Raw genomic sequence first — 12,377 nt, 5'->3', positions numbered from 1 at the left:
CCCCATTCCTTCATCTGTTATGCTAAAAAAATTGAACAATGCAATTAAATATAGTTTTGTGCCCCCAGTATGATCTTAATGCCAGATGCATTTCCTGCAAAGTGTGTCAGCCGGTGCTAAGCAGAGTATGCAGTACAGCCTTTTGTTTAAGAGACAGCAGAATCAAGTGTTGGCATCACAGTTACAAATATTGAAACAAAGAGAAATGATGTAGAAGGCAAAGATTCTCATAATTTCCAGAGTAAAGATTAGGAGCTAGAGAGAACCTTAGGTGTGTTGATTATAAAAATGGGCAATGATCCTCCAGGAGGTGATGCCATTCCTTTATTTTCCAGTGCTATATGTTCCACATGTATGTTGGAGTACGTGCCGGAGGGGGTATTGGTGATGAAATCGAAGATCCAGCTGGTGATGAATATGAGATATATCGAATCATCTTTGACATCACCTTCTTCTTTTTTGTAATTGTCATTCTCTTGGCCATAATACAAGGTAAGCTCACTGGAGGTCAAGAAGATCTAGAATCTGACCTACTTATTGTTGAAGCTGACATTAAAGATAGGGTAAGACTGTCAAGTGTTTCCTAGAAAAGCCAAATAGAACTTTTCCGTTCAGTGTTTCTTCATTGGAAATCTGTAGAGGGAAAAACAAAGACGTAGCGGACCTTGGTCTGGGGGAAGAGATGAATACAAGTTTCTTTGGACTCCTTTCAAATAACATAACGGAAAGAGCACTTTCCTGGGTCTGATTTCCAGCCCTGCCACTGACATCCTTTAGAACTAACGGTGGGCAAGCCATTTAACCTCTTTGGGTCTTTCACATGGAAATTATATAAAGCTCTGAGCCATGGATTATAGAAAATATTTCTTTAAAAATGATGTCTGTTCCATGTGCCCTGTGAGCAGAGTACTGCTCTTCACCTTTGAAGAAACTGAGCCCTAACAAGTGACTCAGCTGAAGTGCACAGCTGCAAAGTGTCAGGGCTGGAATCCAGCCCCTCACACGCCGCCATAGCTCCATGTTGACCCACTCGTTCCTTCTTTCACCCCAAGGTAACTTGGAGTGGGTAGTTTTTCTCCCCTCCTTTTTTCCAAGGTAACATTTTTTCCCCTTAGAAAAATCATTCATGTTGTCTTTTTCTGCTTACATATTTCCTAGCTTGAATTACATGTCTATTAATGACACATTATCCTCTAAATTCCAGAGGCAAAAATGGTACTTTTTTTTTTAGTAAAGCACAGGAACACATTTAAAGGATTCATGATCTTCCCCTTTGTGTCTCTCTTTCCTTTATGTCTTTCTTGAGTGTAATAATAATGTTTTATAAGAAGGCAAAGTCATAATACACTTGGAAGACAGTGAACAGTCAGGCAAATCACAGGAGAAAAGGGGACAGAGCAGGAGGAAGTTGGCTGATTGCTGCAGTTAATAACGTTGCAGGAAGTTTACTGATAAGGAATTTGTGGGGGAAAAAAAGATTTGGGGCAAATTCCTCACAATGAATATAAGCATGTTTGACTTGCAAATTAACACTTGAAAACTTATCGGTGGCCTTTTCTGTACTTTATGAACATAAATCTCAATTGCTCTTTCTTAGCATGAAGCAGATAGTATAACATACCATTTATTGATGCCAAGGTAACCAAAGGTTTCCCTGCTCTGTTGCTTCATTTTTAAACCCCTTTTTGGGTAGTGTGTGGCCTGGGAGCTGCATGTATTTCTGCCCTCCCCACCCCAGGAGATAACGCCACTGCCTTCATAGGAGTATCCAGTGTGTGCATTTCCCAGTGTAGCTGTACATGGTCCCTTTCCTTAGGAGGATTAGCCAAAGGGCTGTGAATTTCATTATCACTTTCTGGTTGCTAAAGATTAAATCCTGTCTTTATTTAACACTAGGTTTAATCATCGATGCTTTTGGGGAACTAAGAGACCAACAGGAACAGGTCAAAGAAGACATGGAGGTAAGTCTGTTTCTCACTATACGTTTTTGTTGTGGACACTCTCTGTCCTTACTGCCTTTATCAAAGAATTATGGCAGTGGGAGGAAGGGGGAAGAACATGAACAATGTGTAATTTCATTGGCCTGTTTTTGGTTCAGGCAACATGTATAGTTGAGCAAGGTGGTGGGCTCCAGGTACATACAGACAGTAATATGGCACCATCCACCCCTCCAGCAGTGGGAAGACCGTCCATTCTAAATGATGGATTCACTGACAGATAAGTAAACAGGCAATCACAGAGCAGTGTGATGAGCACTTATAGGAGGAAACCCTGAGTACTGGGGTCCTTGGGGCTTGTGTCTCATTTCATCTTGGATGATCAGGGAAGTTTTTAAAAGAAGAGATGCACAAGCTGAGGCCTGAAGATTGCAGAGGTGTGGATGTGAGAGAGAGACACAGAGAGAGAGAGAGTGCAGGACAGTTTAGGAAACCCCGTCACCCTGATGTGCCCCACTATGCCCATTGGATTCTGTGAGAATGTCACTGCCTGAGGTTCTATATACCAAGACTCTGGTTTTTGGGAATTTGATATGCAGATTTTTCCCTTGGAAGCATAACTGGTGCAGGATGGAGTATTACATTCTAATAATGGGACTGACAAGGAAGGCCAACTAATTAAGAGTGTAAAAACGCATTTGAGAAATTTACAGTGTAACTTACAAGCTAGGAAACAGGAAAAGGGTTTTAAGCAGGGCAGTGACATGATCAGATTTACACTATAAAAAATAAGTATAGATTAAAATAGGGGGAATGAAGGCATGACCAGGAACAGGGAAGCAGCTGTCAGCATTTTCTAGGTAGGAGATGATGAGGCTCTTGCTAAAGAAGTGCCACTGAGGAGGGAGAAACCAGATGAACTCAAGGAGTACTTTGGAGCTGGCATGAAAAGAACTTGGTGATTGGCCATATGCAGAGGATGAAGTTTGGAGCAAGCAGAAATGATACCAAGGTTCTGGCATGAGCCTCTAGAAAGAAGCATGGTGGCTCAGTTAAACGCAGTCACCAAGGGAGGTGACAGAGGAAGGGCAAGTTCCTAGGGAAAGCTATTAAGTGTGAACCTATTTATTTAAGAGACCCTGAATGGTGTCCAAGACTGGACCGCTGAGTGGAGCCTTTCTGTCATCAGTAGCTGTTGATCAGTAAGGCAAAGAGAATTATAAAATATCTTAATAATCTTGATTCTAGGCTCTAGAATCTTGATTGTAGCATCTAGGGCATCATAAACATGCCTCTAGTGGTACAAAATAGCTTCTAATTTGCAGGGATGATGAGCATCTGGAGCTGCATGAGGATAATAATTATTGAATTCATTTGAGTTGATACATAGGCAGTGCTAATGATAAAATGGAAAGCCTGCTTCTCCCTGTGTTTTGGGCCTGCAGATAGCAGACCTAGCAAGTGAAGAGAGAGATGGATGGAATGGGAGGGAAGCAGGGAGAGAAGGCATCCTATTTCTAGAATAGATTGTCATCCCAATGCATGGCCACAGGTTAATTGTGTACCTGGCACATGGTGGACCTTCTCTGAATTGTTGATTCTATACCTCATAGTTTGGTATTTGGTTTGGTGTCCCCCACCCACCCAACTTGGTCATCAGACATAACTAGGATAGGTACCAAGTTTGTAGTTTCAACTGAGGACACATTTAGTCATGCCTAGCTAGAGCCAGTGTCATAAACAAGAGTGATCAACAAGCCTGGGTGTGCTTACTCAGGCTGGAGGAAAAAAGAACACATTGCTTTTCAGCCATCATCACCCTGTACTCTTTCTGCCCCTGTTACTTCTTGCTGCTGGTTCCTATGTCACTGAAACTCCACAATAATCTGTAGTTGTGGGAGCAGCTAAACTGGTATTCAAGTACTTGGTGCGGCCTTCTGGGATGATCTTTTATGTAGACTGAGTAAATCAAGTAACTGCCCCCGAGTGGTGAGTTATGTTTTCCTTTCTCAACTGTGACCTTTGAATATTTGCCTTTGTCTTCCAGACCAAGTGCTTCATCTGTGGGATAGGCAATGATTACTTTGACACTGTGCCACATGGCTTTGAAACTCACACTTTACAGGAACACAACTTGGCCAATTATCTGTGAGTATGCCTGACTCACTCCCCTGCCTCTCCCGATACCCAGGCTTCAACTCAGCATGTTGGAGAAACTGGAGAGAGAACCCCTCTCATTACCACTGGCCTCAGGCTTCTTATAAGCCTCCTGGAGGGAAACACCCACAGCTAGTGGTTCTTTTTCTTCAAGAGTAGGTTAACTTAGGAAATGAAGTTGCAATGTTCCACATTGTATCTTGTATCATTGTATCTTGTATATTGTATCTTGTTCCACAAAGTATCTAGAAAGATACCTTCTAGAACATGAAATGAAAAGGTGGAAAGGATGAGCAGAATGTGCACCAAGCCTCTCAGAGAGCTTTGTCTGTGTTTCTTATTTCGAACAGGAATGTTCCATCTGCTCCCTAGAAATATGTGAATCTTCATTTTTCTTTCCTGAGAAAATACAGAGCTCTTTAAGCACTATTGGAAAACACAGATAAAAGTTACATTTTTTTTTTAATACATAGAAATCTAGCTATTACTCAAGACTAGCCAGAAACTGTACTTTGGTACAATATTAATTCTTAATCTGTTTCTAACCTGATAATAATATCTAAAAGAAGAGATAAAGAATAGCGTTGAAGTGGACTTTGGGATTCAAAAGTATGCGATATTAGACAAGTTATTTAACCTTTTTAACCCTTGATTTTCCAAATGAGGATCGCAGTTCCTGCCCCATAAGTGAATCAATAGGATATAGTTGCAGGCAGGGTCTAGCACTAAACCTGGCATAAAGCAGCTCCCAAGAAGTATAACTTGACTGGTGCATATATTTTAGCTCTTTTGAAAAAAATATTTAAAAGAAGATAAGCTTTTGGTCCCCATGGCATTTCTTGTTTCTTTTCTTTGCCCTTCAGGTTTGACACATTTCTATGCTCTGCCATAAAGAGTTAGCCCATAGCAAGATCAGAGGTATCTGTTTATGCTATTTCCATACAATCCATTTCTGATTACTCTCTGTGTGTCTGTAGGTTTTTTCTGATGTATCTCATAAACAAAGATGAAACGGAGCACACAGGACAGGTACGTAAACACTGACCTACATCATCTGAAAAAATTGATAAAAGAATCTCTGCTTGCTGGAATAAACGTGTACATTAAACATTAATATCAGAATTACTCTCAGATATTGGTCATGGTATCTTAGTATAAAATTCCTTTTATTCTGGATGAGTATACAAAAGATTGCCGTTGTAGAAAAAAGTAAAATTAGAATTGAACATTTATTAGCTGAAAATGCCGAGCTTGGGTTTTGATAATTATAATGTACTTGATTGCCTAATAAGATAGCAGATTATTTCAAGTGAACTTCATCCAACAGTATTACTGTCATTTGAAAATAATTGCATATCCTGGGACAAGATGGCAGAGCAGAAGGACCCTGAGCTCACATCCTCTCAGGAGCACACCAAAATCACAACTAACTGCTAAACAACCACTGATGAAAAAGCCTGGAACTTACCAAAAAAGATATGCTATATCCAAAGACAAAGAAGAAACCACAATGAGATGGTATAAAGGGGCCACTTGCAGTATAATTAAATACCATGACCCCTAGGTGGGCAACCCACAAACTGGAGAACAATTATATCACAGAAGTTCTCCCACAGGAGTGAGACTTCTGAGCTGATGCCAGGTTTCCCAGCCTGAGGGTCTGGCATCAGAAAGAAGAGCCCCCAGAGCATTTGAGTTTCCCAGCCTGAGGGTCTGGCATCAGAAAGAAGAGCCCCCAGAGCATTTGACTTTGAAGGCCAGCAGGGATTAAATGCAGGAGATCCAAAGAACTGGAAGAAACAAAGACGCCATTGCTGGTGGGTGCACACAAGGTCTCGTGTGCATCAGACCCAAGGCAAAAGCAGTGATTTCATAGGAGCCTGGGCCAGACGTACCTGCTGGTTTTGGAGGGTCTCCTCAGGAGGCGGGAAAATATTAAAAGCTACAATGGGAAACCAACAAATTACATAAAAGAGGTTCTATATAATAGTACCAGCAGCTGATTTCTCAGCAGAAACTCTGCAGGCCAGGTGGTGTGATATATTTAAAGTGATGAAAAGTAAAACCCTACAATCAAGAATACGTACTGTACCCAGAAAGGTTCTTATTCATATTTGATGGAGAAACCAAAGCTTTACAGACAAGCAAAAACTAAAAGAATTCACCACCACCAAACCAGCTGTATAATAGATGCTAAAGGAACTTCTCTAGGTGGAAAAGAAAAGGCCAAAACTAGAAACAAGAAAATTACAAAATGGGAAAGCTCACCAATAAGGCAAACATATAATAAAGGTAGGAAATACTTCTCACACATATATGATATCTAAGTCAGTAATTGTGGGAGGAGGAGAGTACAAATGCAGGATATTTGAAATTAAGAGATCAGCAATTTAATCAAGTATACACACAGACTGCTATATCAAAATCCCATGCCAACCGCAAATCAGAAATCTACAATTGATACACCCACACAGAAAATGGAATCCAAACACAACACTAAAGATGATCATCAAATCAAAGAGAACAGAAGAGGAAAGGAAGAAAATAAACTCAGAACAACAAATTAATAAAAATAAACTCAAAACAATTAACAAAACAGTAATAAGAATATCACATTAATGGGGCTTCCCAGGTGGCACTAGGTAAAGAACCTGCCTGTCAGTGCAGGAGACATAAGAGACTCGGGCTCAATCCCTAGGATGGGAAGATCCCTTAGAGAAGGTAATGGCAACCCACTCCAATATTCTTGCATTCTTGCCTGGAAGATCCCATGAACAGAGGAGCCTGGCAGGCTACAGTCCATAGGGTTGCAAAGAGTCTGACATGACTAGAAATGGGTTAAATGCTCCAACCAAGACAGACTAGCTGAATGGATACAAAAACAAGATGCCTAAATAGATTGTCTACAAGAGACCCACTTGAGAAATTGGGGCATATATAAACTGAAAGTGAGGGGACGGAAAATTCCATGCAAATGAAAATCAAAAGAAAGCTGGAGTAGCAATACTTACATCAGATAAAATGGACTTTAAAATAGAGACTGTTAAAAGAGACAAAGAATGACACTACCTATGATCAAGGGAACAATCAAGAAGATATAACAATTATAAATATTTATGCACCCAACATGGGAGCACCCCAGTATAGAAGGTAAATGTTAACAGACATAAAAGGAGAAATTGACAGTTACACAATAATTATGATATAATACCCTACTTATATCAATTGACAGATCACCCAGTTAAAAATTCTATAAGAAAACATAGGCCGTAGATGACATATTAGACCAGATGTAGTTCATTGATGAGTGTTTCATTCAAAAGCAGCAGAACGCACATTCTTTTTATGTGCACATGGAATATTCTCCAGGATAGATCACATTCTGTGCCACAAAGAAAGCCTTGGTAAATTTAAGGAAATTGAAATCATATCAAGCATCTTTTCTGATAACAAGGTTATGAGATTAAAAATAAATTCTATGAATATAACTGTAAAAGACAAAAACACATGAAAACTAAACAATACCTTACTAAACAACCAATGGATCAAAGAGGAAATAAAAACATACTACAGACAAATGAAAACAGGTAATCCAAAACCTATGGAATGGAGCAGAAACAATTCTAAGACGGAAGTTTATAGCAATAAAATCTTACCTCAGGAAACAAAAACCTGAAATAAAGACCCTAACATTACACCTAAAGAAACCCAAGAAATAAGAACAAACACACCTAAAGTTAGAAGAAGGAAAGAAATCATAATGACCAGAGCAGTATTTAATGAAAAAGAGATGATGAAAACAGTAGCAAAAAATCAATGAAACTGAAAGCTGCTTCTTTGAGAAAATAAACAAAACTGATAAACCTTTAGGGAGATTCATCAAGAAAAAAAAGGAGAGAACTCAAATCAATAAAATTAGAAATGAAAAAAGGAGAACTTATAACTGATACCATAGAAATACAAAGGATCACAAGAGACTACTACAAGCAACTTTACACTAATAAAATGGACAAGTTAGAAGAAATGGACAAATTCTTAGAAAAGTACAACCTTCTAAAGTTGGATTAGGAAGACATAAAGTATGAACAGACAAATCACAAGTACTGAAATTAAAGCTGTGGTTTAAAAACTCCTAATAAAAGTCCAAGACAAGATGGCTTCATAGGCAAATTCTATCTAATATTTACAGAAGAGTTAACACCTATTCTTCTCAAACTGTTAAAAAAAAAAAAAAAACTACATAGGAAGGAACAGTCCCAAGCTCCTTCTATAAGGACACAATCACCCTGATACCAAAACCATTCAAAGACAGAACAAAAAAAGGAAATTTCAGGCCAGTATCAATGATGAACATAGATGCAAAAATTCTCAGCAAAACACTAGCAAACTGAATCCAACAATACATTAAAAGTGTCATACACCATGATCGAAAAGGATTTATCCCAGTGATGCCAGAGGGTTTTCAGTATCCACAAGTCAGTCAGTGTGATACACTACATTAGCAAATTTAAGAACAGTAACCATGTAACCATCTCAATAGATGCAGAAAAATCTTTTGACAAAATTCAACACTCATTTATGATAAAAAAAAAACTCCCCAGAAAGTGGGCATAGGGGAAATGTACCTCAACATAATAAAGGCCTTATACAGCAAACACAGCAAACATCATTCTCTGTGGTGAAAAACTAAGTATTTCCTCTAACATCATGAAGAAGATAAGGATGTCCACTCTACCCCCTTTTATTGAACATAGATTTGGAAGTCCTAGCCGTGGCAATAAGTGAAGAAAAAAATAAAGTGAATCCAAATTGGAAAAGACATAAAACTGTCACTGTTTGCAGATGACATGATACTATGCATAGAAAATTGCAAAGGTGCTACCAGAAAACTACTAGAGCTCATCAATGAATTTGGTAAACTTGCAGGATGCAAAATTAGCACACAGAAATCTCTTGCAGTCTTATACACCAACAAAGAAAGGTGAGAAATAGAAATTAAGGAAACAATCACATTTACCATTGCATCAGAAAGAATAATATACATAGGAATAAACCTACTTAAGAAGGCAAAACAGCTGCATGCAGAAAACTATAAGATATTGATAAAAGACATTAAAGATGACACAAACAGAGATATACCTTTTTCTTGGATTGGAAGAAGCAATATTGTGCAATTGACTATACTACCCAAAGCAATCTTCAGATTCAGTGCAATTCCTATTAAATTACCAATAGCATTTTTCACAGAGCTAGGAAAAAATGTTACAGCTTGTATGGAAACACAAAAGACCCCAAATAACCAAAGCAATCTTGAAAAAGAAAAATGGAACTGGAAGAATCAGGCTCCCTGACTTCTGATTGTACTACAAAGCTACAATAAACAGTGTGCTTCTGGTACAAAGGGCTTCCCTGGTGACTCAGTGGTGAAGAATCTGCTTACAATGCAGAAGACATGGGTTCAATCCCTGGGTCAAGAAGATCCCCTGGAGAAAGAAGTGGCAACCCACACCAGTATTCTTACCTGGGAAATTTCATGGACAGGGGAGCCAGCAGGCGTTCATGGGGTGGCGAAAGAGTCAGATGCTACTGAGCACACAGAGCGTATATAAAACTGAGTCACGTTGCTGTGCAGCAGAACCTAACACAACACTGTGAACCAGCTACAGTCACAGTAGAGAATGCAAGACCGGGAGCTGTGAAACTCTTAGAGGAGAACATAAACAGAACACTCTTTAACATAAATCCCAGCAGATCCTTTCTGATCCACCTCCTAGAGTAATGAAAATAAAAACAAAAATAAACAAATGAGACCTAATTAAACACAAAACCTTCTGCACAGCAAAGGAAACTATAAACAAGATGGAAAGATAACTCTCAGAATAGGAGAAAATATTTGAAAACAAAGCAACTGACAAAGGATTAATCTCTAAAACATACAAGTAGCTCATGCAGCTCAATATATTTTTTAAAAAAACACCCAACCAAAAAATGGACATAAGACCTAATTAGACATTTCTCAAAGACATACAGATGGCCAACAAACACAAGAAAGGATGCTGAACATCACTAATTATTAGGGAAATGCAAATCAAATCTACAATGAGGCATGACCTCACACCAATCAGAATCAGTTCAGTTCAGTCGCTCAGTCATGTCCGACTCTGCGACCCCATGAACTGCCAGGCCTCCCTGTCTATCACCAACTCCTGGAGTTTACCCAAACTCATGTCCATTGAGTCGGTGATGCCATCTAACCGTCTCATTCTCTGTCGTCCCCTTCTTCTCTTGCCTTCAATCTTTCCCAACATCAGGGTCTTTTGAAATGAGTCAGCTTATCGCATCAGGTGGCCAAAATATTGGAGTTTCAACTTCAACATCAGTCCTTCCAATGCATGCCAAGGACTGATCTCCTTTAGAATGGACTGGTTGGATCTCCTTGCAGTCCAAGGGACTCTCAAGAGTCTTCTCCAACACCACAGTTCAAAAACATCAATTCTTCTGCGCTTATAGTCCAATCAGAATGGCCATCATCAAAAAATCGATAAACAATAAATGCTGGAGAGGGTGTGGATAAGAGAGAACCCTCTTGCACTGTAGGTGGAAATGTAAATTGATACAACCACTATGGAGAACAGTATGGAGATTCCTTAAAAACTAAAAAGTAGAACTGCCATGTGACCCAGTAATCTCACTACTGGGCATATACCCAGAGAAAACCATAATTCGAAAAGATACATGTACCCCAATGTTCACTGCAGCACTATTTATAATAGGACACTAAATGTCCATCAGCAGAGGAATGGATAAAGAAGATGTGGTATGTATATACAATGGAATATTACTCAACCATAGAAAGGAATGAAACTGGGTCATTTGTAGAGACACAGATGGACCTAGAGACTGTCATACACAGTAAGGTAAGTCAGAAAGAGAAGAACAAATACCATATATTAATGCATAAATATGGAATCTGAAAAAAATGGTATCAATGATCTTATTTACAAAGTAGAAATAGAGACACAAATATGGAGAATAAATGTATGGATACCAAAGGTGAAAGGGGGAGTAGGATGAATTGGGAGCTTGGGATTGACATATATACTCCACTGATACTATGTATAAAATTAGTTATATTAGTTATATATAAGGCAATGGCGACCCACTCCAGTACTCTTGCCTGGAAAATCCCATGGATGGAGGAACCTGGTAGGCTGCAGTCCATGGAGTCGCTAAGAGTCGGACACGACTGAGCAACTTCACTTTCACTTTTCACTTTCATGCATTGGAGAAGGAAATGGCAGCCCACTCCAGTGTTCTTGCCTGGAGAATCCTAGGGATGGCGGAGCCTAGTGGGCTGCCGTCTATGGGGTCGTGCAGAGTCGGACACGACTGAAGCGACTTAGCAGCAGCAGCAGTAGCAGCAGCGGTTGTATCTAATGAGACCCTACTGTTTAGCACAGGGAACTCCACTCAGTGCTCTGTGGTGAATTAAATGGGAGGGAAATCCAAAAAGGAGCTATAAAAAGCTGATTCACTTTTCTGTAAAGTAGACACTAACACAACATTGTAAAGCAGCTATATTCCAATTAAAAAACAAAACAAAACACCATGCACTCATGGTTACCTAATCTATGACAAAGGAGGCAAAAATATGCAGTGGAGAAAAGACAGTCTCTTCAATAAATAGCGCTGGGAAAACTTCCATGCAAAACTCCCAGTAGTGCTGGGAACAACTCCATGCAAAAGAATGAAATTGAGACATTCTCTAACACCACACATAAAAATAAAATCCAAGTGGGTTTAAAATCTGCATGTAAGCCAGATACTGTAAAACCCTTAGAGGGAAACACAGTAACAACACTCTCTGACAAAAATCACAGAAACTATTTTTTGTCCTCCTCCTAGAGTAACAGAAATAAACAGAACCTGATTAATCTTAAAAGCTTTTGCACAGCAAAGGAAACCATAATAAAAATGAAAAGGTAACCCACAGAATGACAGAAACTATTTGCAAATGAAGCGCCTGACAAAGGCAATAAGCTCCTAAATACACAAACAGCTCATGAAGTTCCATCTAAAGGGAAAAAAGCCCAGTCAAAAAATGGGTGGCAGATCTAAATAGACATTTCTCCAAAGAAGACTTGTAAGATGGCCAAGAGATTCTTGAAAATATGATCAACATCACCAATTAATAGAGAAATGCAAATCAAAACTACAACAAGGTATTACCTCACACCGTTTGGAACAGCCATCAAAAAATCTGCAAGTAACCAATGCGGGAGA

The 12,377-nt window shown here is 39.2% G+C and overlaps 1 protein-coding gene across 1 annotated transcript in view; it reads left to right on the top strand.

Moving 5' to 3' along the window:
* The window catches only part of RYR2 (ryanodine receptor 2), an 813,831-nt gene that overhangs the window by 796,549 nt on the left and 4,905 nt on the right, over positions 1–12,377 (top strand). The window contains exons 102-105 of the mRNA XM_065922240.1: positions 336–492; positions 1,897–1,961; positions 3,985–4,085; positions 5,072–5,123. Coding sequence (XP_065778312.1) covers positions 336–492; positions 1,897–1,961; positions 3,985–4,085; positions 5,072–5,123 — 375 coding nt within the window. The remainder of the gene's footprint in view (positions 1–335; positions 493–1,896; positions 1,962–3,984; positions 4,086–5,071; positions 5,124–12,377) is intronic.

Source organism: Muntiacus reevesi, chromosome 2 (assembly GCF_963930625.1).
Source record: "Muntiacus reevesi chromosome 2, mMunRee1.1, whole genome shotgun sequence".
In the NCBI taxonomy this organism is placed as follows: domain Eukaryota; kingdom Metazoa; phylum Chordata; class Mammalia; order Artiodactyla; family Cervidae; genus Muntiacus; species Muntiacus reevesi.
Note: the sequence above shows the minus strand (reverse complement) of the source record. Positions and strands in the feature narration are given on the sequence as shown.